The sequence below is a fragment of the Boleophthalmus pectinirostris genome, unplaced genomic scaffold (assembly GCF_026225935.1).
Source record: "Boleophthalmus pectinirostris isolate CB_2022bp ecotype Guang Dong unplaced genomic scaffold, ASM2622593v1 HiC_scaffold_21, whole genome shotgun sequence".
In the NCBI taxonomy this organism is placed as follows: domain Eukaryota; kingdom Metazoa; phylum Chordata; class Actinopteri; order Gobiiformes; family Gobiidae; genus Boleophthalmus; species Boleophthalmus pectinirostris.
In genome coordinates, this window is record NW_026571175.1 from 19,035,965 (window position 1) to 19,062,585 (window position 26,621).

The window sequence follows — 26,621 nt, forward strand, 5'->3', positions numbered from 1 at the left end:
TACACATAATAAACAATACATTTTTATTTCATTGCTACTTGGCGAGGGTCACTACAGGCACGCCACTTCACGTCATTTCACACTATAGCAGCCATAGATCTACTAAAATAACTCTTTTAATTAATAACTATTAAAATAACTTAAACAACATTTAAAAAATTAGTATCACTTTGCGATACAAATATGCCCTTAGCAAGCTTCTGGAACTCGGGCCTAAAACATGTTTAAATGACAGACGGCATGAGTCAAATTTTATGTTTTAATCAAATTGTTGTGGCACTGTTGTAACACTTTCAAGTTATTCCTGAATACAAAATCACACATAAATTGTCACACATGCTCACACTTCTTTCTCTCCCTGTCACTCAAACACACATTAAAATTCACAATGTCCTGAATACGTTGATGACATAGACATAAGGAAATAAAAACAAAATATGGTACAGAGACTGTTTTTATCTAAAAGTTTAAAGGTGCATTGTACAACTTTTCTGGTGGAGGGTTCACTACTTGTCTCCACGGAGATGTTATTGCTTTTCCTGGAATGTTCCATGGTATGACATTGAACATATCCATCAATCATTTATTCATTAACAGTGTTTCTATTACTCAAAAATATATTCATTCCTTCTGTAAATAGAGACGACTCTCCACAGGTCTGAACTGTAAAGTAGCAGCGCTGTAATCTGTTTGTCTCATGATAGATCTAATCTACTGTGGAACATTCTAGACAAAACAATAACACTTCCATGGAGACAAGTGGATGCTCTTCTAGAAATGTTACTCAGTGCATCTTTAAACAAACAATCTGACAATAAAATAAAATAAAAAATAATCTAAGTAACAGTCCATTTGTTTGTGTCAACAAGAGTGGTAACATAAAAAGATCTCCCCAGAGACATCTACAGAAAACTGTCTGAGTGCAAGATCATGACATAGATGCCCTGTTTTGATTTATTTAACATATATTTGTGCTATTTTAAAACACAACATGCAAAAAGAGGTAATTCAAAACCATTCACAACATTTAAGGTGACATCAATAATTCCATCCTTAAAGGTGCACTATGTAACTTTTTGGTTGGCAGTCCATTACCTGCTTGTTTCTATGAAAATGTCATTGGTCTGTCTGGAATGTTCGACTGTATAACATTAAACAGCTCCACCTTACATTTATTCAATAATTGGCACGGGTGGATTGGCAATGTGTGGGTTATGGAAAAGTGCAGAACAGCTGCCGGCCGTACTAACAGCAGAAGGCACTAATATGATAATAATAACCCTCCCTTCCTCAGTTTCCACCGTGGGCCAATTTGTGGGGAAAAGTCCAAGGCCGTTTGTCGGTCCCTGATAACAGGTGGTTTTACAGCTTAAAAATACCTAGAAAAACAGACATTATCATTGTGAGCAGGGTTTGCCTCTCCACAGATCTGACATTTGTCTTGGTCTAGATTGGTCTCAATGAAGATAGAAAGGTTTAATGAAAACATTCCAGACAAATCAATGATATTTCCTTGAATAAAAGTATTTAACAGACCCTCCACCAGAAAAGTTACATAATGCACCTTTAAACAGTCTTCCTAAACTCTTTTTAATCCTTTTGTTTGTTCATTTGATTTTCATCAGTGTTCCAACCTTGACCCCATAACACAAAATAAAAAAGTCTAAAAATCCTCATAACTCGTCATGTGCAGCCTCATCTGCTTTTAGTTTGAACTCGTTTTCCGTAATCTTCCCATCTCCGTTGCGATCCTGGTTGGAGAACATGTTGTCAATGATCCGGTAAGGGTCAAAACCAGGGGCCAAACGTCCTTTGCCCTCTGTCACCTGACGCATGATATAATCCGTAAACTGGATAAATACACAAACAAACAACACGTGTTTAGAACTTCAGATTCTCACCTCTTTCAGAAAAGGTATAATAAAGAGCATATATTATGTTTTTTGGAGAGGTATTTAGGATGAAACTATGACATACATTAATCATTATTTTACATTTTGTCCATTGTAAACATGCTTTTCTGTGAAGCTGATAGGTCCTGCCTCTTCATAGTGGCATTTCACTATAACAAGATATTTTCTAACCCCACATTTATGTGCCGGACTCCAAGTTTTTTGAATAATCACATCTACAGAGCTGTGGGCCAGGATGGTGGGTAGCTGAATATGGGAAGCACTCAAGCCTTAAATGCAGGACAATGCAGGAGTACTCTAACATGCATGGAACTAATGATGAGGGAACACTGTTAAAACATGTTTAAAAATATATGAAAATCAAAGTAAGGTTATAGAGAATTGTTAGAACGGGGTTTGGTATAAGAGGGACTTCTAGGAGTTAGTGGTGTGAGGTATGGTCGTGCTCCTAAACACCAGTTAAAATATGAAATATGTAATATATAAATTGATTTAGTTATGCACCTCAGAAGATTCCACTTGTCCGTTTTCATCCTTATCCATCTCGGAGAATAGATCCGGAGACACCTCCTCATTCCAGATAAACATGTAACCCTCAGGCAGTCCCTCTTCATATTCCACCAGTTCAATGTCAAATACCAGCACTGCACTGCCAGGCACTTCGTTTGCTGGGAATGGTACAACATAGATAGCACTATATTATTACCAATTGTGATGCTTTGGTAGAGCAGTAAGAAATGCTAAATAATTTTGGTCAATGCATGTGTGCATGCACACCTGTTTTTCACCATTACATAAACAATGGACTGCTGCATTTTGCATTTTATAAAAGCTACAATTAAGCCAGACAAAGATTTTTTCAAAATCTAGCATGCTGCTTTTTACATTTAGATTTTTCTTGTAGATATTGCTAGAGAAGAACAGAATCACTAATGTTATTGGGTCCAGCTGCATTCTATACTACTACAGGCTTGCCTGAACAATTTGACCACCGTTTTAATACACAATTGCATTAGTTATTCTGTGAACTGATGAGTAGAGATCGACTGTTTTTCATGTCCTTGTTTAACATGGCATTGTTTAGAATCCAGAGAAACCACTGGCCAATAAACTCTGCTGAAACCTTTGGGCCGATTTGGATTATTTTCCCCAAATTATATGATTTGAAATGATTCACCCACAACCCTCAACCTACAAAGTGGATATGAGAGCAGTGTAGTCATATTTTGTGCAGTGTCCTCTTCACACTAAAGTGTTTAAATTAAGCATTAGGTATTCTTCAGGCATCTGATAGGCAACAAATTGGAAAGTGTGAATATCTTGCCCAGTATATATAGTGGCCAACCAGTATATAAGTCTGTGACCACCATTAATTCACCAGGTGTGCATTTGTGTAAATCTCCCTTCATTTCATTTCATGAGTTGTAATTGATAACTAAATGTGTATGTTGCATTAGCTAAGCCTTCAAGACTTACTGACACCCCTCTCTCCATAGCCAAGATGAGGAGGAATAACAAGATGTCTCCTCTCCCCCACACACATTCCGATCAGTCCGTCCTCCATGCCTGGTACAACCTGGTTAGCTCCAAGGACAATGTTGTATGTCTTGCCATAGTTATACCTACAGGACACATTGGAGAATGTTATTTTGTTATATATTATCACACTATAGTGTCAGAATTCTTTTGAATGAACATTACGTTTGACATTTAGCATCTTAAAATCTCCATTTGTTTAAAAGTAACTGTAAAGTCTCTGTGACTTCACAAGACAATCCCAGTTGCTATTGTTAAAAAGGCCTTGTATTTTTGGCATTCTATCAATGTGTACATCATGCATAAAAAGCAAACAAGCTAACCACTGATATAGGAAAAGGAAGTGCATATGCATCACTTCACAGCAGCTGCAGAACTTACGTAGAGTCAATTGATGAACCATCCATTAAACTGGCATTGTAGTGATATTTAACAAAATCTCCTTTCTTGGTTTCCCTGTCGCACTCTTCTGGTTTGTATGTGACCGTGACATCAGTGTTGTCAGAGGGGTTGTGGAAGTCAATGATAAGAACATCAAAGACCAGTACCGCAGAGCCAGGAATCTTAGAGCCTGTGCAAAAGTGCAAATAATACAAATAAATGACATGCACCCTAAGCCACAACACAAGTATTGGGATATTTCTTTAGAAAGGTCACAATAAGGACGAATATATATATATATATATATATATATATATATATATATATATATATATATATATATATATAATATATATATATATATATAGATATATATATAGATAGATAGATAGATAGATAGATATAGATATATAGATATATATAAGTGCTGGTTAAGCAACAAAGCTATGGTGGTGGATGTTGCAATACTGTTGGAATGATTGTGATTATTTTATCATTGCTAAATGTTTCAATCATCTGCTCTTTAGAATACTGTAACTTTAAGCTTATTGTTTCACCTCTCTAAAGTATTATTTTGAGCAAGACTGCATGTTCTGTATACATTTATTTATATGTGTTTTCAAGAGAGACTGAGAAGGCAGAGAGTGGAAGACATGGGTCCTATCTCTCCTTGCAGTGCAACTGCATATTCTGTGGCTTCTTCACTTAGTTTATTTGTTTTAACAAATGTCTGACCCTGACAAATACCAAGCGATGGCAATATCAGAAAAAAGGAACACGAGAAACTAGAGAAATACCAGGGGCTTAAGAAAGAACTGAAGAAGGCCTGGAAGGTGAAGGCATCAGTGGTGCTTGTGGTGATCGGAGCACTCAGGGCTGTAACCCCCAAACTGGAGGAGAGGCTACAGCAGATACCGGTAAAAACATCAGCCATCTCAGTCCACAAAAGTGCAGTACTAGGAACAGCAAAGATACTGTGCAGAACTCTCAAGACACAGATTCCTAGCTTCTTGGCATCCTAGTGGTTAGAGAGGGGAGAGACTTCAGCATCCTAACAGTCTGGTGAATGAAGCTGTTAGTGAGTCTGGTGGTGCGGAAATGGAGCCTCCTGTACCTCATCCTGGAGGGCAGGAGTGCGGGGTGGCTTGCATCACTCACAATTGGGATGGCTTTGTGGGTGATGCGGGTGGAGTATATGACTTGCAGTGAGGGGAGTGGTGCACCAATGATCTTCCAGGCTGTGTGGGTTGGCCTCCCTGGAAGTTGACAACAATCTCAGCTGGAGGTTGTTGTCTCTGCACCATGCGGTCAGAAGGTCTACCTCTTTCCTGTAGTGAGTCTTGCTCCCTTGGTGATGAGATGCACCAGAATTGTGTTGTCCGCGAACTTCACAACGTGGTTGGTGCTGTGAAGAGCAGACGACTGTGGTCTCTGGCTGAGGAAGTCTAGCAGCCCAAACCCAGTTTGTCAAGTTTGCCAATGAGTTGTTGTGGTATTATGGTGTTGAATGCTGAACTGAAGTCTATGAACAGCATTCTCACATATAAGCCTTTATTGTCCAGAAGGGTGAGGGCTGGATGGAGGGCAGGGCAGATTGCATCCTCTGTGGAACGTTTGGCTCTGTATGCCAACTGTACGGGGTCCACGATATATAATATATATAAAATCATATCAATTTGCAAGTGGCACCAACAAGTCAACACTGATCCAATTCTCTGAGGGGGCTTTAAAACGGCTTTAATGGCAGCTCCAAGTACCACCCAAAGAGCGATCCACCTGTCAACTTCTGGAATAAGGTGAATACGGTCATGGTAAAAATAATAGCGGCCCCAATGAGAAAATGGAAATACATTATACAGTGGAGACTGCACAAGCATAAATGTGAATCATAAACAAGAAAGTGTACTTGTGTCTCAATAGATTTAAGCTTGTGCATATGCATACCTGTGCCTTCCTCTCCATAGGCCAGATGTGGTGGGAGTGATGGTGCGCTTTTCTCCGACACAGACACCAATAAGGCCTTCATCCATGCCAGCAATCACATAGCCGCGACCCACATATGTATCATAGGTGCGATTGCGTGAGTAGCTGTTGAAAAATCATTTAAATTATAAGATGTCACAGTTAAAATCATGCAAGAAATAAAAGTTATTGTAAGTTTTTGTTCTGTGCAAGCAGACTAAGGTCTTCCTTATCTTGTCCTTGGCGCTTTGACATAATACATACTTTGTAGAAATGCCCACATTCTTTTATGGAGGAAAATTATCAACATGTCTTTCCTGATCATGGCAAATTTATAATTAGATGGATTTTCCTCTCGATACACCACTCATTTTGAGTTGTTATTGTTTTCTTCTCAATAAAGCATAAAAAAATCATACATCATCACATTAAGGCTGTGTTTTCATTGTTTGTTCAGAATCCACCTACTACAAAATGCTAAATACAGTGCACCGAGCTTGCCTAGAGTACAGTCCCCTGACCAATAGCCATTCTAAACATAAAGTTTTTTTACTAGACTGAAAACTCACCTCTTCTCCCTGGCATATAATACTAGCTAGACAGGATATCTCAGTAATTTACTATAATTTTTACATGTATTGTGTTATCTATATAGCTGTTTCTTATGTTTTGTTGATTTTTATGTGAAGCACTTTGGTCAGCTGAAGTTGTTTTAAATGTACTATATAAATAAACTTTTTCTCCAAAAAAGAACAGTTGATGGTTAGTGCAATACTGCCATATTATGGTAACATAAGGTATAACATTGAACAAACCTACAGTTAGTATTAAGAAAGAAAGTAATAAAATGATACAAAAAAATTGAATGTACCTTGAGTCAAAGAATGTCCCGTCAAGGAGGCTGCCATTGTAATGGTAACGCACAAAGTCACCAGCAACTGTCTGTCTGGTGCAAGGTTCAGGAACCTGCTGATTGGTCACTGTGATCCCATCTCTAGGGTTGTGAAGGTCCAGCAAAACCACATCAAATACAAGAGAGGCCTGTCCTGGGATGTCACTGCCTGAGAAATAAATATAAATTTTTAAAATGTGTATGTTGATTTCAGACAAATTTGTTTTCATTGCGCAAACTTAGTCCTATACTGCCCTCTTTAGAATGATGTACAGAATTGCACCACAATGATAAGAAACTGATTTGGTAACATGAGAAAATGCAAATCAGTGTTTACCATCTCCATTCTCTCCATATCCAAGGGAGGGGGGCATAGTAATGATTCGTTTTTCCCCAACACACATTCCCAGCAGCCCCTGGTCCATGCCTGCAATCAGCCAGCCAATTCCCACATAGGTGTCGTAAGTACGCATCCGAGTATGGCTACAAGAAAAAGCAAAGCAAAGAAAGATCAATGTAAATCAGGATGAATTTATTAGATTGAAAATTTGTGGCAATAAAAACCTGGAGTCAAAGAGAGTTCCATCCAAAAGAGTTCCATTGTAGTGGTAGCGCACAAAGTCAGACACTTCTACTTTTCTGGAGCAGGTGGGTGGGGTGTAGTAGGTGTTGATTTGAACTCCATCTTCAGGGTTCCACACATCCAACAGCAGGACATCAAAATGAAGAATAGAGTCCGGAGGGATAATGTCGCCTGTAGAGAAATAAAACATTTTACCATTAACCACTTTTAAAGAACTTGAGTAGGGTGAAATGTAACAGAAAACCCTATGTCCTGTCAATCATCATATCATCTTTGCACAGTTTTTTTATGACCTCTTGTCTATTGCTGAGATATTTTTATTACTTATTTTTATTTTATTTTATTTTTATTTGTACATATACATTTATAAAATTATGCCTTATTTGACACCAGCCTCTTGCTATTGTTGCAATTTATTTATTTAGAATTTATCAAATATTTTACATTTTTTTATTTAGAAAATATTCAAAAGTATTCAAGATGACTAAGAAAGTAATCATTTAAAAAAAAAAAAGAAGAAGAAAATAAAGCTAGTGAGCAATACCAGTGTTTTTGTTTACTGATCTGATTCCTATACCAATGAGTTTTGTAATAAAATACAATTGAATCTCCTCTCTGCTATAAAGAATTTCACCAAATTTTATAGAGGCTATCACTATTTTTGCTCCACTGCTGCTTGAACTGGTTTACAAATTAAATATATGTGCAAATAAAGTAAAACATAAACCAGATATTTCAGAAATCCTTTTAAATATGATTTACAAATTCACAAAAACAGAACAAAAAATTAAGAATTTTTAGATATCTGCCATTTTTGAACAAGAATCAGTACTAAAAAATAGCTGTATTAGAGTGCTGCACTGGATCAAAACTTATAAATGCAGGTGCTTATTAGACCAGGGGGTTTGAGTAGAGATAAAGAAGCATGGTAGAGGCACGATGATTTGGAGATTGTATTTATTGGTGGTCACACCAACATGTTTGCATTACTTTACAAGTAAGAAGTAAGAAGAAGAAGTAAGAAGAATAAGAATCAATACTTTCAATACTTTCAGTACCCTATTGGTACATGACTTGATATTATACATTATATTTCTTAAAGCAAATCTTAATTTGTCTTTACCCTACAAGTATGTAGTTTAATAACTGATTTAGTAATTATGTTTAAATGGTTGTTATCAATCCTGTATCAATCAAGACATTTTTAGAATCTGCATGTTCACCACCCTGTAACTGTGTTCAGCCTCCTAGACATATGGCTGAAAATCTAAAATTTCAATGGTGTGACCAATGTTCCTAACTACACTGCCATCAGATTATAATAACTGTTTTACCTGGCTTGGAATGGAAGGGGGGCATTATTTTTTTTCTTACTAGTTTTGTAGACTACATGTATATAGAGTGTAGTGTAATGTCATAAAGCTCGTTTTACCATATCCCTGTTTGCCATAGGCCAGGTGAGGGGGAATCTTGACCAGTCTTCGCTCGTTGACACACATCCCCACCAGAGCTTTGTCCATCCCCTCAATCAGCTGCTTTTTACCGACATACATTGTAAGTGCTGCCTCGATCATAGCTACATGAAATAAACAACATCAGGGTGAATTTTAAAAATCCTCACACAAAATATTTAAATGATTTGTTGATTCTGCACATGCTTTAAGCATATTTGTCACGACTATGCTCACCTGTCCACTATTAGAAAATCATATAAGATATATTCAGTATAAATCTACATATGTATTATAATATTAACCTAAAATGTAATTTACTGCTGAAAAAGTACACATACAAAGATCATGGTATACTGTCTGTTAAATAATAATTGATGAGAAATGGTAAATAAAATCAAACTAAAATGTATTCACCAAATAAAGTTAAAAATATTATCAAGGTTTTAAGGTGAATCATGGGTTTGGGTGGCTCATTTAAAGTGGTAGGTAGCTACAGCCTATACATCCCATAGCTTCTTCTTGCCTGCGTGGCTTGCAGGGACCATCCTCTTCATGGGCACTTTTACGCATTACGCACAGAGTTAGTTAACTTAGTTAACTTAACTGCCCTTACTTAAGTTCAGCTCCTCGGAAGTGAAATGGACTTAATGTTATAAAAAGGTATAAAGACGTGTACAAACCTGGAGTCAAATTTCGTGCCATCAGGAAACATGCCGATGTAGTGATATCTGACATAATCACCCACTTTGACTGCGCGCACGCACTGCTCCGGCACGAAGGTTCTTTCAATGAAGATATCGTCTAACGGGATGTGGGGAGCATCGCAGGCGGCAAATGCAACCAGAAATGCAAGGCAGAGCGCCCATTGCACGCAGTAAATCATGTTCTTAAAGATTATTAAACTCGGATCTCAAATGTTAGTCTTCAAGATGTGTGTCGCGTCCTCTTCGTCTCCCGGTATCCTGCCTTCCTCTACTTCACCAGTGAAGTCCTGCCCAAAGTCCCGGGGCAGGGATGAACACGTGTCAAGTTACGCAAATAAAATCAACTTCCTGTTAAGACTTTAAAGTTTGACTTGTAACAAATATAATTTATTTTCCTATCGAAATTTTAGTTGGTTGTTTTGTTTTAATTTGGTCTCATATATTTTCCCCAGTAAGAGTAAAATGGATTTGCCAGTTGTAGGTTTTGCTTTAATCTATGGCTTAATCTATTAGTTTATTCAATTCAAATTTGCTCTATTAAAATGTTGCAATGGAGGTTAGTGTAGTCTATTATGGGCACGTCTACCTGGTAAAAAACAAACAAAACAAAACAAAAACGACTAACTATTTAGATCCATGCAAGTTGGAGTCTGTAGCTATTATTAAGAATGGGCTACAGGAAAGTTAGACTACTTATTCTGAAGTTTAGTTTTCTTTGTCCTGTTACAGCGTTTGCACTAACAGTTAACTTGACATTCTTTGGTGTTCAATGGGATAGTTGGGGGCACCACGTATTGCTCCTGCGCAGTGCGGCGTCTGTGATGTGTCAACGTGGTAGTGTGGGGTCCCTAAAACGCTACACTCACTGTAATAGGCTCACGCCCCCTTCGTCGTTTTACTTGCTAAACATCACAAACATTAGGTTTAAGCAGAGGCGAAATAAAGGCGCACTGGCCTGTATAAGATTATAAGATAAGTGTGGGATTTTAGATAAGATTTGTTTACCGGCCTGTAATTGCCTCAGGCTCCCAAATGTTTCTACGTGGCAGACAGCGTTAAGGGGGCGGGGCACAATTCTCACCAGGGGTCTAATTGGTGATTTGAACGAAAAGTGTCAACCTAAACTACATTTATGACAATGTAATAAGTGATTTGTAAGCTTTTTATTTTTCCTTTTATTTGCGAAAAGAAACTTAGATTTTAAGTTACTTTTTTCAGACTTGAATGTAAAAAGCCGAACTGATTTAGACTGCTTTTGTAATTTTTTTTTTATGGGAGGGGCTGTTAAAGCCGCTACTTCTGCCTGTTGCTGCCGGGGGAGGGGAGCCTTTGTCCGGATACGTGATGGAACTTAAGGCCTTCCTACAACCTCACGCCTAGCTTCTCCCCAAGCTTCACTGAAGTCCCTCGTAACTTCCAACTCTAAACATGGCATCCACTAGTTCTTCACAGCTTTTAACCACACTTCTATTGGCGTTTTTACTTGCGGGAGTTCATTCTCAATACGAAAAGTACAGCTTTAGGAGTTTCCCCAGGCAGGAGCTGATGCCATTGGAGTCCGCATACAAGTACGCACTGGACCAGTACACGGGGGAGAAGTGGAAGGAGACCGTGGAGTATATCGAGGTCTCTCTGAGGCTTTACCGACTTCTGAGGGACAGCGAGGCCTTCTGTAACCTCAACTGCAGCTCCGTTAGACTGGACGACGAAGAAAAGTTTGCGGAATTCCCAGAACTGCGCTCTTTTGGGAACGTCATGAAAAGGGCGCAGTGCTTGAAGAGGTGCAAGCAAGGGCTACCTGCCTTCAGACAAACTATGCCCAGTCGAGAAACCATAGAGGAATTTGAAAGAAGGGAGCCGTATAGATATCTGCAGTATGCGTACTTTAAAGTAAGTAGATTTATTTAATAGGGCCCATATTGGAGTTGACCACAAATGAAAGGATTTCAGTTGTCGCTTATGATAGGCTAATTATACAGGTTTAAGGATGAATTCAGGAAATAGTCTACTTTAACTTCTAGATGAATCCCACACTTGCCTGGATACCAGAACTCAACTATTTAATGTCAATCAGCGTGAACTACTGTGCGCAATGACGCAATGTACGTGCCACGGTGCACAGGGGCAGCTGTTGTCTCATAGGCCTATAAGTCAATTGTCCATAAAATCTAAGTGGATGTCAACTAAATAGACTAAATAATTATAACAGACTGTATTGTAGTGTAATTAATAAATACCAACATAAACTGTATTGTTTTTTAGATTAAGTATTTCACTAATAAATTAATATTGGTGTTACCCTTCAAACATGGTGGATGTAGGCTACATACAGGGTAATTTACTTAATGCACAATTTGCGTTCTTATATTACAGTCTGACAACCTGGCCAAGGCAGTGTCTGCAGCCCACACATTCCTCCTAAAACATCCAGATGATGAGATGATGCAAAGAAACATGGCCTACTACAAGAGCCTGCCTGGAGCCGAGGAGCATCTAAAAGATCTTGAAAGCAAATCCTATGAGGTGAAGGGACATAGGCTGATTTAATATATTCTTTAATGCATACCGCCATAGTGTATATATACAGTTCCTGACAAAAGTCTTGTCGCTTATCCATTTTGTAGAAACAAAAGCTTATAACCTGACTTTAAATTAATCGATTGGTTTTAGAAATGTCTCATATGAAAGCTAAAACCCTCCCAAATTATGCTCAATATACTAAAATAAATTTGCTTCACTGAAGAAAGATTGATCTTTTAATGAACACAGAAAGGTCAGATTTTGGCAAGACAAAAGTTTTGTCGCCTACAGAAAATTGAACAAATAATTTACTTCAAATACAAAAATATGTATAGTGAATTAAGTAGTGGTGCTGTGAGATCCATATTTAATATCTTGTATGACTTCCATGAGCTTGAAGGACTGCATCCATGTGGTTCGACAATGATTCATACAATTTGTTGATGAAGTCATCAGGAATAGCAAAGAAAGCATCTTACATGCCTCCCAGAGTTCATCAAGATTCTTTGGTTTTGCCTTCCATGCTTCCTTTTTCATTCTACCCCAGACATGCTCAGTGATGTTCATGTCTGGTGACTGGGCTGGCCAGTCCTGGAGCACCTTGATCTTCTTCGCCTTGAGAAACTTTGACGTAGAGATAGAAGTATGTGATGGAGCACCATCCTGCTGCAAAATTTGACCCCTTTTATGGTTGGGAATGTAAGAGGTAGCTAATACTTCTTGATATTTTAGGCTATTGATATTGCCTTCCACCCTGCAAATGTCTCGCACACCCCCATACTGGATGTAACCCCAGACCATGATTTTTCCGCCACCAAACTTAACTGTTTTCTGGGTGAATCTCGGATCCATCTGGGCTCCAGTAGGTCTCCTGCAATATTTGTGGTGGCTGTGATGTAATTCAACCGAGGATTCATCTGAGAAATCCACCTTCTGCCACTTTTCCAGTGTCCATCATTTTAGCAGGCTGTGGGCCTTGGCAAATGCCACACGTTTTTTTAATTGCCTTTTGTTTAGTGCTGGTTTCTGTGCACTGATTCGACCATGGAGGCCATTTCGAGACAGAATTCTACAAACTGTTGTGGTTGACACAGGGACTTGAGGTGACCAGGCCTGGTGGAGCTCTGCTGCATTGGAAAAGGGGCTGGCCTTGGATTTTCGAATCAACAAACAGTCCTCCTGAGCAGTTGTCTTGCGGGGTCTGCTGGACCTGGGCTTGTCAAAAACATCTCCAGTCATTTCAGATCTTTACCTTATTCTTTGTACTTGATGCTGAGACACCTTCAGCCTCTTGATAATTAATGCTTTGGTCTCGGGGTGGATCTTAGGCATGTTGTCAGAGGTCAAGTTGCAGTTGATGTGAAGGTCTAGTGTGCTGGGGTTCTTTTTATACACACCCACTAATTGATTGATCAGTAACTGATCATGGGTGAGGCTGTAATCTAGGATTGGGTGCATCATATGACAAGGCGACAAGACTTTTGTCTTGCCAAAATCTGACCTTTCTGTGTTCATTAAATGATCAATCTTTCTTCAGTGAAGCAAATTTATTTTAGTATATTGAGCATAATTTGGGAGGGTTTTAGCTTTCATATGAGACATTTCTAAAACCAATCGATTAATTTAAAGTCAGATTATAAGATTTTGTTTCTACAAAATGGATAAGCGACAAGACCTTTGTCAGGGACTGTACCTGTCATGATAACAAATTTGATATGCAAAGTATTGCTAAAGAAAATATAGACTATAAACAACAATATTGAAACTATCTTATGCCACTGACACAATAACCTTAAAGCAGGATTACTCCCCAAAAAACTAACCATGAGTTGCAATCAATAAATGGTAGAAAGAAACACTTTAGTACTTACTCTGCATTTGTAATGAGTCATAGAAGTAACATATTCAACCTTTTACAGCTCAAATCTTATCATATAGCCAAAAAAGAACCAAAATAATCCCAGTACTGCAAATAAAATGTGCACACAATAAATACTGACCCAGAAAAATATAGTTTCAGCTTTCTTTATATTCTTTATATTCTTTCTCTTTCTTTATATTGAACCATAAGTCAATATAGTAATAAACGTGACATGCCTAAGTGTATATCACAGCAACACTGAAATGTTGTGTGTTGTTTTTTTTAGACACTATTTGTACGGGCAGTGAGAGCTTATAATGGAGATAATTTCCGTACTTCAGTGTCAGACATGGAATTAGCACTTAGGGATTATTTTAAAGTCTATGACGAGTGCCTGGCTGCTTCTGAGGGACCAAGAGATGTCAAAGACTTTAAAGACTTCTATCCCTCTATAGCTGGTCGGTATCCATCATTACTCTTTTAAATGTGCCTTCTATTGTATGGTAAATATTTTCTTTCTTTATTTTCCTGACAGATCACTATATCGAGGTCCTGGAACGAAAAGTTAAATGTGAAAATGATCTTACACCTGTTGTGGGAGGATTTGTTGTAGAAAAGTTTGTAGCCACAATGTATCACTACTTGCAGTTTGCCTATTACAAATGTAAGTGTCACATTCATCTGGATAAAAATGTTGTCTTCAGTAGAAAATAAACCCTTTATTTTTTCTCTCTCATAGTGAAGGACTTGAAGAATGCAGTGCCATGTGCAGCCAGCTACTTACTATTTGATCCCAATGATGAGGTTATGAAGAATAATGTAGCTTATTACCAGTATCACAAAAAGCAATGGGACCTGACAGAAGAGGATTTCCTTCCCAGATCAGTAAGAAATATTGATGACTTTTACACCAGCTACTGAAGTAACTGCTTGTCCACTCAAGTTAATGGGAAGTAGTATCGATCTCCTCATAAAATGTTAAACTCCAAATGGGAGTTAATATAGTTCCCATGGTGTAACCAAAGTTCTTTAATTAATGGGAATACACTGAGTGGAAGTGATTTAAGCGTTACAGTAGGGTTTCAGCCTATATTTTAATGATAATAAAATAATAGATGGCCTACTTCAAATACTTACTTTAGTTAAGTGTAGATAAAGTGTAGAGGTTTGCTTATATGTATACTGCCCTGCTCCTTCCTAAACCTGCTCATGCTACTGATGGTAATATACAACTTGTGATTTTATTGCTACTGCAAATATTATTGACTTAAAAAAATATTCACTAAGTACCTCTTCTGGTGGCAGGTACAGCACCTGCTTTGCCCCATAATGGTGTCATGGCTTTGCCTGAAATCATTCATAATATGGCATTATGCAGCTACCACTATGAAGACAAGCAAGTAATGCCACCTGGCACCCTGCCAAATTACAGGTCAAATTTGTGGAGAGGCAAGCCCAGTCACCGCAATTCCTTGCAGACAAAGCCAGCCTACCAGAAAAGTTACATCACACCTTTAAACACTGGAAAATTTCTGTCGTTTAGGAGGCAGTGCGGTACCACAATCAGACAACTCTGCAGTTTCAGATGCTGGACTTTGCCAGGCTGCACCTGATGAGTGATGACGAGGTGGGTTTGTGCTTTTATACTCGTGTGGATTGGTATAATGTTTTTAAATAAGTCTGTAAATTAGCAATAGGCTCTAAGCCTGTAATACACCTCCATTGTTTCCCTGGGACACATGTGCCTTAAACAATTAAGGCCCTGTCCTTATAATCTGAACATTAATTTCAGACATCCAGGAGGGGGCAGCATGACACCTGCAGTTGGTGGCACTATAGCACTGCAGCAAAACTACAGAGCTCCAGGGCAATATAAAATAGAAAAACTGCACATGCTGTTTAACCGTTACCCTTTCAGTCTGAGGAATATGACTATAAGAAAGATGGTGCCTCCTGCCTTAAGACTGTTTGTAAATGTTTGTTTCTACGTGTGCATTCACAGGGGGAGATTGTGGAATTTATTGACGAATTTCTGGATGAGGATGAATAGCCGAACGGCTAAAAACCAAAAAACCCAAATACCAAAGCAGTCACTCCACAGCATGTATTTATTTTTGTTAGAAGCACTGATTGGCCACTACAGAAACAAGTTATAAATCATCTCCTGGGCCTTACTTCATACAAAGAATTCAAGCTGACATTGTATGTGTATGTATGTACGTTTTTACAGTAAAAGTATGTAAAATGTCTCGTGTCATTTTTATTGTATATGTTGTCTTTATAAATCAATACAAAGATAAAAATTTTATCACAGGAGGAGTCTTTTACCTGATCTAAGAGGGACACTTGGGGAAACACTCAGTTGTTTAATGTTTGAACATTGAGAGTCTGTGCAGTTTGTCACACATTGATGCTGAAATACTGCAAAGGGGATCATTTTCATTCTATCAGTCTCTCAGGCATCCTCACTACTCCATTTACTCCATTATTACTTGTTGTCAGCTTCCACCAGTAGTTTAAATGTTGTTGATCTTTTTTCTAAACAACATCTGAAAATTATATTGCAGAAGATATGATTCATTGCTATAAGCTTTCAAATATAAAATAATATTGTTTAAAAATCATGTGTATTTTAGACATTTCTTTTTGTATACTGAGTTGTTAAGATTGTCCAGATACCTTCTGAATACACTGAAAGCATATGAAAACTTGAATTGGTTTACTTCCACACAAATTTTTCACACAAATCAGATATTCAAGACTAAAGTTACACATGCTTGTACAGTTTTGTGTCGGTAAGGAAAAATAAAACAAGCAGAGGATGGTAAAAATGTACTGTACACCTTTTCAAAGCACCAGATAATAAAACAGTACCATTCAGTCTGTGAGACCTATGTAATTTGAAAGGAAAAACGCTGTAACTGCGTGAATCTGCATGCTCTATTCAAAACAAACAATTTATCCCTATACAGGAAAATACATAAGCATCACCATAACTATTATTTACATTGCACTTTGTTCATTATTAATAAATGCATTACATTATTCAAACTGACATTTTTAATTATACTACCATTCTTAATAAAAATTAATCTCACTTTCATATCTGTCTTGGCATTTCAAACTTGTATGGGGTTCATCTTTGTCATTTCATCTGTTCTTTTTATATAAACATATTTGACATTTGTTACTGCCTTCCCTGTGGTGAATCTGCAGTTTTGGGGCTAATTGCCGTACCAATTATCTCAGAACTGACATTGGACTCTCACTGCGTTGACCTGAAACATGCAAACACTCTCTTATAAATAGATGCACCAGGCCAAAAAACAAAAGCCTGGGCAGTAGAGGCCCTCTTCGTCTCTTTTCAAGACACTTCCTTGAGACTTCCCTAGAGGTTAATGCACCCAAACATTCGACAGGTTAGACCTCCAGCTAAGTAGTCCTGACTAACCTTAGACTAGAGATGTGTCTTTGGGCACTGCACAGCGGTCACCCAGTGCGCCTGACAAAGTGCCCCTGTGGCATTTAAAGATGGGTCAGAATTCCCCACAGGGACTATACAAATACATTGCCCTTTAACATCTATAAAAAATGATCCCATACTGTTTTTTTTTTCATCTGAACTGAAGAATTAGACAGCAAAACAACAAATTAAAAAGCAGTAAGAACACAAAAAGCACAAATGTATACATGTACAGTATTCTAACTGTTAACCTTGGATTTGAAGACATTCATTTTCTTGATCATTCAGAAGAGCGCTGCTGTAATGGTGTGATCTTTAACTTCAGTGAGAAAGAAGGATTCTTTTAATGTGACTGTATATTTTTCATACAATATCAGTCTGTTTTTTTGTTAATTTATTTGGACCCACAATATTTAAATAAGGACTAGTGTCAGTAGTGTCTTTGAATATTCCTAACCATTTAAAATGAGTCCATGTCTCCTCCGTGTGCTTAGACTTTCTGCTGCATCTCTATCTGTTGCCCTTGTCTCTTCTGACTTTGGCCTTTACCGTTCATTTCATACACAGAGCTTTTCTGCAGTTGCCGTCGGTAACACCACACTCCCATGATCACCGCTGCAGCTACAACACACACTGCTATAATAATGGCTGCCACTGTCGGACCTCTGCGCGATGAACTCGGCGGTCTGGGCGGACAGTTCTCGTCCGCACAAACTGCTTCCCCTTTCTCCCCCTCCACCTCATCCCTCTCGCCAGTTTGCCCCGGGAGGTTATCGATGGTGTGCTCCTCTACACCTTCATGCCCACCCAAGTCGTTCAAAGGTGGCACAGGGCCCTGATCTAGGTAAGGGTGCTCTGTGAGGTCACCATGCCAGAAGTTTGTGGGTGCTGCCTGTTGCGTGTCGTAGTCAACAGTGTCCGAAAGTGAATGATCGTCTGATGGATCTGGGTGGGCAGGAGGAGTCGTATCCTCTTTTCCCAGCTCATTTAACCCTATCTCTATATTTGGAAAACTTGTATTGAGAAAAGCATCAATTTCATTTGGGTTCTCTGTCACCTTAACTTCCTGCTCTTTTCCTGTTGTGGAGATGTCTTGCCCCACCTCTTTTTGCACAATTGGATACCCATCTAACCATGTGTCATCTGTGGTTGCTTTAGCTCCTGTTGCCTTCTGAGATACATTCTGTTTTCCACCATCTACCGTAAGAACCACATGTTGCCGACTATTGTCCTCGTAGCTGTCATTATCCTCTGGGTCATATGGCTCCTCTGTATCATCATGCTTGTCATGGTCCACTTGCTCCTGGGAGACATCTGTTTGTTCCTCTTTGTGGTCCTCATAACTTTCATGTTCATCATATGTCTGCTCTGGTCCATCATATTCCCGGCTGTCAAAGCGGACGCGAATATGGTCGTCTTCATGCTCTCCCATGTCATAGTGATCATCGTGGTGGTCAGGGTCATCATAGCGATCATGTCTGGAAATGTCCACATTGTGTTGAGTGGGAATGTAGATAGTCACATGATCGTCTTTCTCCTGGTGGCTGTCTAAGGTATCCTGCTCATGACTTCGGCTGTCATTATGATTTTCTAATGTCTCTACCTGACCTTCAAAGTTCACAGTTTGCTGCTGGCCCAGTTCTTTGCTTTCCTGCTCTTTGCTCTCATTTGATTGGACGGCTGTTGAGCTCTGAGTGGCAGAGTTTGTGGAGATTGGATGTCCATCGTGAAAGGCTTCAGACGGAAACCAGAACATGTGTTTTTGGGAGAGCAGTGACACAGGGGAGTGTGTAGCTGGTCTATCCTCAGTCCGGACCACTTCTGTCTTCTCCTGGCCCCAGCTTTGATTCACAATAAAATCTCCAACACCGCCTTCTTCAGCCTGTTCCTCCCCTAAAGGAGCATCATGCAGTTTCTTACTCAGATCAATGGACACCCCAGGTTCATCTAGTGCTGCTTGTTCATGTTGGTGTTCAGCTTCATCAACATTAAAGGCAATCTCTGTGTGCTCCTCAAAACCCTTGTCATTATGAAATATTGCATCCTGCAACTCTTGATACATCTGGCCTTGAGCCTCCTCTGGACTCTTGGGCTGTTTGTAGGAATCTGTAAACTGGTCTTCATAGTCAACGTGGCTCTCGGTGTCATCTGTCAAAATAAGACATATGTTTAATTGGACTAGTAGGGCTGCAACAACTCAAATAATTACAGGTGCATATTGATGGCAAACACATATGTGACTGATACACTTTTTTATGTGTACTCTTTGTGGCTGGCCAAAACCAGGAAAATGGAAAGTCTGCCCTTGGGAGTAAAACTTATTTTCAGTATAATGTAGACCACTAATGTTCCAAAGCAAATGATTAGTTGACTCCAGAGTTAAAACTTGATTAGGAACAGAAGAAAATCAAAATGAACGTGCTTTTTGGCCTTTACAGAACACTTGGATTCTTAATTCCTCTCTGTGAACTGGGACACACAGTGGCATGTCACACTGAAGTGCCATGGCAGCCATTTTGAACCCAGATCACAACTGAGACAGTGTTCCTCTAAATGATCGACTCAAGCCTCATGCACTTAACAACACAAGCTGCTAACAGACACGGTGGTGACTATTTTGACCTCAGCATGTTCCTGTCTAGTCTAGGTCAAAGTTCATAGCTTTGAAGTCAAGGAGGACAAGGAGACATTGTCATCTTGCCTTCACATTGTAAATAGACTATAAACATTTGATTTACCTTTTACACAAAGCTGAACAAGACCATACCACTCCCCACAGCTGTCACAAAGTAGACTGAAGGCACTATTTCCACTGGTCATCACGTAACCAGGCATGCAGGAGTACAGCAGCTCATCTCCCAGCTCAAATCCTGTGTGGCCCTGGAGGTGGGCATGAGGAAAGGAGGGTGGATCACCACATGGTTTACCTGAGAAAAAATGATGTGCAAAAAAATCAGTGTTTACTATTTTTCTGTATGTATTGGTCCAAATTGTCAGCTCCAGAGAGACAGAGCTGACCATCTGACCCTGTTCATAAACTATTTTCCTAAATCTAACATAAGCCTGTTCCTAACCTCAATCATATTCCTGTTCCTAGGGTTGGAACGAGTATCAATTTTCATAAAACAAGATGAGAAAAGTGATTGGGTCCATGATCTTTAAACAAGATGAGATTTTGACTTATTTTACAATAAATAAATTGATTCAGTGCACAACTGTGTCCCAACAGCTTCGTTTTGCTGTTATAATGGTCATGCCTTTTGGAACTATAGCTTCTTAAGAGGTGTAACTCAGTAAAGGTTACCCTTCTTTGTCCAAAGCAAATGTAAAAACAGAGGGAAAAAATTCTCACCAGATCATTTTCCTCACATGTGCACAATCTTCTGGCAATTTTATCACACGAGATTTTGTAGCACAGGATCTTGTCCCATCCCTATCTATTCCTGATACACTTCACTACACTACCAGTACCACTAGCCTTGTACATAAACATTTAATTGTAATGTTTGTCACAACAATATCAGAAGTCTAAGAAAAATATGTGGAATATATATTCTCAAAATAAATAGTATTTTGAGAATAAATAGTGAAACTGTAAAACAGTAAAAACATACAACAATATACTAACTAAACATATATTTGATTATGGATTATGTCAAATGGGTGAATTATTGAATAGTTTTTGTGTATACTCACCTTTGTCTTTGATACAAAAGGCATCTATGTTAGTGATGTCTTCTGTGACGTTTTCTGTTTTAACATCCACAGCTTTCAGTGCACTGCCCTCAACACTACACACTGTAGTCCTGGGGACACACAAGGTTTGCATTAAAAAAAAAAAAAAATATATATATATATATATATATATATATATATATATATATATATATATATATATATATATTTTTTTTTTTTTAGGAAAATTGTTTATGTAGGATATTTGATATATATATCAAATATCTGCTGTTCTTATAATATCATTTCTGTTATATGTGTTATGTCGAGAAAAAAAATAAAAATTCACAGGAAGTTAAGCAAATGTCTTAACACACACACATGAAATGCTGTGCCATGCTGTTTTTGGACAATGTAGCAAGTCAGTGTAAATATACGTCTAAATATATACTTCCTGTTCTGCCTCCCATCAGGAGATTACAAATATTATTACAACATGACATCACACACAGGAACCCCAAACATGGTCCACACCAGCTGCCGTATCAACTTGACCCTGATTATCGCACCATAACACAACAAAATAAATGTTCCCATGTGAAAGTACACAAGGACAATGTTTTAAATAGCTACTATTATAGAGTCTGTTCACGTTTAAGGGTTTCATCATAATTAGTCTACCTCCCTTGTAGTTTAAGCACAGTGAGTTCCCATGTGGTCCGACTCCAATCAAATTCATTAGGAAGTTAAAAGCTTTAATAAAGAAGCCATTAAAAATCAGATGTATTATAATAGTACCAGTAATAGTCTCAGCCATGCATCATTTAATGGGAAAGGCAAGTTGCAAAGATGTGTGTGTATTGGGGCAGCAAATTTTGAAAAAATTAAATAATATAAATAATCATAATCATAATAAATATATAAATCTATTGACATTGTGATTAGATTTGCAGTTACATTCCAAAAAGTGTTCATTTTATTCAGAGTGCACATTGTGAACAATTCTAGGAGCATTAAAGTTATCATTTTGCCTTGGAATAGTCCATTGTATGAGATTAAACATATCCATCTAGCATTTGCTCATTATGGGTGTTTCTATTGCTCAAAAATACCATAATTCCTTCTCTGAATAGGGGCGCCTCTCCACAGATCTGAACTGTAATGTAGCGTATAGTGCGTAGTGCTGTAACCTGCTTGTCTCCCTTGTGGTAGATAGGTTTAAAAAGAAAAGAATAGAAAAAACAATAACATTTCCATGGAGATAAGCAGGTGGCAGACTCTCCACTAGAAATGTTACATAGTGCGCCTTTAACCTTTGAGAGAAGACTTAAATGTGAAACTAGCTCAGTTTCATTTCAGACATGTCTGTGGAGGTCTAAAAAGGAAAGGGTTAGTAATAAAAGAGGATATTTTATTGTTTCCCCAGTGGACATTCTACTATCTAAATAATTACAGACCACAGTTAATCAAAGCATCAGTAATTTGATAGAATTTGTCTGCAGTGTGACTATGGGAAGCTTATGAGTCATGGAGCGTGTATGTGCCATGTTTATTTGACGTGAACTTATAAGGAAAACCATCTAAGCAGAAAAGAAGGAAATGGAACAATTAGGAAAAATATAAAGAAAACATTCAACTACAGACAATCACTGTTTCACATTTAACAGAAGCCTGACGTAACCAAGGCAGTTTGCACAAATAAAGTCCTTCAACCTGAGATGATCTGACGACATCATTGTGTTTGGTTGCCTGGGTAGCGTGTGTGAATGACAGGTAAGAGGAAAATGTGAAGATGCAAGAGTCAATCTGAGTGACACCTGTTATTATGAAGTGAAGTTAAGAATGATGTCACTGACTATACACACAGCACCTCCAAAACAAAGAATTCCCTCAGACAAGCAAATACAACCATTTATACTGAAATGGAAATAATTTTAAATAGCATAAACAGACAGGCATTACTGACAGCTAACAGCAAAAAATCTAAATGTAGGATCAGCAATGCTTCAAATTGTTAAATTCCAAAATACGGTGACAACATATTGTACTTTAATCAAATATTGACAAGTGAGGTCATTTCTATCTGACCTTTCTTCCTGAACATAGTTTTGGACGGACAGCGCCAGAGAGGACGGTAAATCTCTGTGAAAGATGATAAGATGGTGTGAAAGCTCATGTCCAGCACTGAGATCACTTTTGTGACAGTAACTGTTTCAGCCCAACATCCACTGAGACTAAACTGTAAGTGCATGGTCATGATAAATACCTGTGACTAATTCAACATTTTACCTTTGCAAAAGAGGTACAAAAAACTGCCTAACTTTGTACTCAGCCAAATGGGATATTACAGATTTCTTCGAGTGGGCTTTGAACCAGAAAGTAACCAGTAACAGAAGTACTAAGCACCATACTTTCCTCTATTGTTATTGCTAAAGCAGACCTATCAAACTGCCAATCACTTTTTCGCTGTATACCTGGCCTCAGTGTCTCATCACAGTCTGAGACGTGCACCATGTTGCCGTGGAGATAAGAAGTGTAAATGGAGGCAGTTGTCGACATGACACTCTGGCTCTGAATTCCCTCCTGCTCCATCACTGAACAGAGGGGCCATTCTCCTCCTTTCTCTGTCTTCTCTCCTAACATCCTCCTGTCTCCTTAATAGCCACTATAGACTGCTTGTACAATGTTAGTAGCACCATGTTGAAGACGGGATCCTTATTTGTTCTCTTCTGTGCTCTCATTATAAAAGGAGTCCAGGCTACCCTCAGTCCATGTTTAACATTATTTAATATTTTCATAGGAGCTTAAATAATGGATAAATAAATAGAACTTTTCTGTTGAATCTGATGTATTGTTATTCTTACCCCACTGTGCCCCCATACAGCCACCCACGGGTGCATGTTGAGAAAAAGCAGTCAGCCACAGCCTGGTGGAGCTCTGCTGCTGAGGCGAGACGAGCACGTTGTGAGGCACAGGCTCGCTCAGCGTCTCTGTGTCCCAGCAGGCCAGAGGAGTTCCTCAGCTCCAGAACAAACACACGACCTGTAGAAGAATAGAGGCTGTTTTACTGTGACAGAAGCACCAGAGCAGTCATGACGATGACAACTTCAACTAACTCTAGAGATATTTGTGAGATTTTTTTGTGCGGGCCCACAGGATGGGAATTACTAAAGTAAATATTTCACTGAATTGACATCTCAGACAAGGACAAAAAAACAAAAACATATAGGCCTATAGGAGCAGTAGTGCAGGATGTTTATGGCTGTAACAACAAATGAATTAGATTATATGTGCCCATAGCAATATTTAAAATGTCATTTGTCAGTGCCAGACATTCAACTTTAAAAATACATTTGATTCAATCAATGTATGTAGGCAAACTATGTAAACATTTAATATTTGTATTACTTCATTTTGCAGCCTAATTGGTTACTGCTGTTAAGTCGTTCTAATTACTGTCAATAGTTGGGATCAGGTTTACACACATTTCTAAGCAGCTAATTCATACCATTGTGTTAAGACACATCGCCCCTAGTGTTTTTGTAATAAAACACATAGGGATTAGACCTTAATAAAACAAGTGGAGGGTATAATGTGTAAAATGAACAATTTTGCTGGTCACCTCTAAGGTTAATTGTAATTCCCGCGAGACATTTGTCAAAGCGCTACAAGTAGTTAGCAGAGACATCAAAGGACATCATTTAGTTAAATGTGTTTGAAACAAACTGATTTACATGATTTACAGTTTGTTTGTTTATTTTAAAGTAAAAGAAAAGTACTCACCGTCTGCAATTACAAGTGGAGCCAACTGAAGGCAAGTGATGAATCCAAAGAGCCATAAAAACACGTTTTGGCTACAAAGCATCTTTGCTCTCAGTAGTTAACAAAATGTACAATAGGAAAAATCCTCGCTCTCTGGAGATTATAAATTATATCCTTTACGGCTTTTTCTTAAAGTGCAAAGTTTGGAGTGAGAAGAGCAACTCTTTTAGCCTATTCCAGGTGTGGCTGAAGTTAATAAGTGCGAGAATAACACAAAAATCCTGAAGCTAGTACAGCTTGAGCGCTGGGCGCAGTTTATCTTCCCAAATACTCGCCCTCTCCAGCAGATAGAGCACCCGTGTGAAAACTGTCATGTCCCCGTTAGTAAATACGTCACTGTTCAAAATCTCGAGGGTGGCCAGTCTGATAAACCTGTACTGCACTTTATTATTACACACATGGCGATGCAGAGGAGATAGAAGATTCCCAAATAGGCCTACTGCTGCAGAGGTGCTCTTGAGCAAGTCACCGTCGGTCTCACTTGATTTGAGGTGAACATGTTTCATTGAGGTTTTATTAAGACTGGGGTTTCCAAAGAGCCATGCCCATTTGTTGAGAGAAGATAGATGAAGGACAATGGAGAAGGAAGTGTCTTTGTGTCATTGAATCTGCAGGTGAAGATAACCAGGATGCTCACAAACCGGAAACACTTAAACACTACGAAGAACTATACAATGCTCTCAATGATTATCACGGTGTGCACATGTGGCATCATGTCAGTGACTGCATTTACTTCTGTTTATGTAAGACCATGTTCACGGGCCTACAGAAGAACACCAATATTAATGTGCGAATGAGATCATTTTTAAGATTTTTGTGGAAAGACCTAAGATTGTATGGTTATTGCAGCTACTAATGGTAGGCTAATTTAACTTCTCATGCCTCAGACATCCATAATATACACTCTCCCCTTTGCTGCTAAACCTTACTTACTAATGCTGTAAAAGAAAAATCCTGAATTTTGGTACAACATATTCCAACATTTGCATTATTTGTTTCCTTTGTATTCAAGTTTTGTGCCTTTTGTTTGCTGAACAGGCAGTAACAGATACTCTAGGGTTTCACTTTTCTCCCTTTTGCTTGCACAGTGTCAAAAGATTTTATAATTGTTTAGATTTTAACTGAACTACACTTATACTTAGAGTTTCCCGTATGCATTTTGCTACTTATTTCTGTATTTATCAAGCTTTATTGACAACATTGTTTTTCATTTTTACACCCCACAGATGTTCAGAGGGCTGAGAGTCGAGATAAGGTGGACTGACTCATGGAGACGCTATTTCTGGAGAAAAGTGGTCGTAACAGCAAAAGACAAACGCTGATTCACACCTGGTGCTTCTCCGAAATCAGGGTGAGAATTATGTTTCTTGCAGGTGTCTGGTGTTTGTGGATGGACTCAACGAGACATCACACAGACATGCAATCTTACACAACTTCCTGTACGACAGACAATCAGGCCGCAAAGGTAAACACACGTACACTGACCGCAGGTGCGTGAGAGGCCAGTGACACCTCAAGCCATGAGTGTAAAACTGAGTCAGAGCAAAGATTTGTCTTAGTGATCACCAATGAGAGAGTGGAGCCGCTTCTATCACAGTTAAAATAACCCTCAAATAAACCCTGCTGTCATCATCATTTACCGCATCAGTGGGTGTGTTTCTGCAACATCACAACATAAAGAGTTCATCATTTAAAATTTTAAGGACTTTGAGACATAAGATTAATATAGCAAATTTATGGACACAATCTAACAACATATATGGATTTTCTTGGAGAATATATTTTTTGAAAAGTGAATTAAGGTTTTCACACCTATACCATTTGGTAAGCTTAAAGCAAACTCGTATCTGGCAAT

At 38.5% G+C, this 26,621-nt stretch overlaps 3 protein-coding genes across 3 annotated transcripts; 1 reads left to right on the forward strand and 2 right to left on the reverse strand.

Moving 5' to 3' along the window:
• Nucleotides 1-245: 245 nt before the first annotated feature.
• On the reverse strand, nucleotides 246-9,795 carry fkbp9 (FKBP prolyl isomerase 9). Its single transcript, XM_020932724.2, is given in 12 exon segments — nucleotides 246-1,850; nucleotides 2,418-2,581; nucleotides 3,390-3,535; nucleotides 3,831-4,020; nucleotides 5,775-5,812; nucleotides 5,814-5,918; nucleotides 6,664-6,853; nucleotides 7,022-7,167; nucleotides 7,249-7,438; nucleotides 8,700-8,818; nucleotides 8,820-8,843; nucleotides 9,402-9,795. Coding segments are annotated over 12 exon segments (1,692 nt in total). The 5' UTR covers nucleotides 9,605-9,795; the 3' UTR covers nucleotides 246-1,673.
• An 847-nt stretch (nucleotides 9,796-10,642) lies between these two features.
• On the forward strand, nucleotides 10,643-16,053 carry crtap (cartilage associated protein). The gene is made up of 7 exons (XM_020932784.2): nucleotides 10,643-11,315; nucleotides 11,799-11,948; nucleotides 14,093-14,264; nucleotides 14,342-14,470; nucleotides 14,546-14,691; nucleotides 15,350-15,433; nucleotides 15,809-16,053. Exons 1-7 carry the CDS (start codon nucleotides 10,854-10,856, stop codon nucleotides 15,854-15,856), a joined length of 1,191 nt encoding a protein of 396 aa, XP_020788443.1. The 5' UTR covers nucleotides 10,643-10,853; the 3' UTR covers nucleotides 15,857-16,053.
• Nucleotides 16,054-16,905: 852 nt separating this feature from the next.
• On the reverse strand, nucleotides 16,906-24,838 carry susd5 (sushi domain containing 5). Its single transcript, XM_055156969.1, has 5 exons — nucleotides 24,728-24,838; nucleotides 23,809-23,986; nucleotides 20,966-21,075; nucleotides 20,008-20,196; nucleotides 16,906-19,417 (listed from the first exon to the last, which is right to left on the reverse strand). Exons 1-5 carry the CDS (start codon nucleotides 24,807-24,809, stop codon nucleotides 17,760-17,762), a joined length of 2,217 nt encoding a protein of 738 aa, XP_055012944.1. The 5' UTR covers nucleotides 24,810-24,838; the 3' UTR covers nucleotides 16,906-17,759.
• Nucleotides 24,839-26,621: the final 1,783 nt, after the last annotated feature.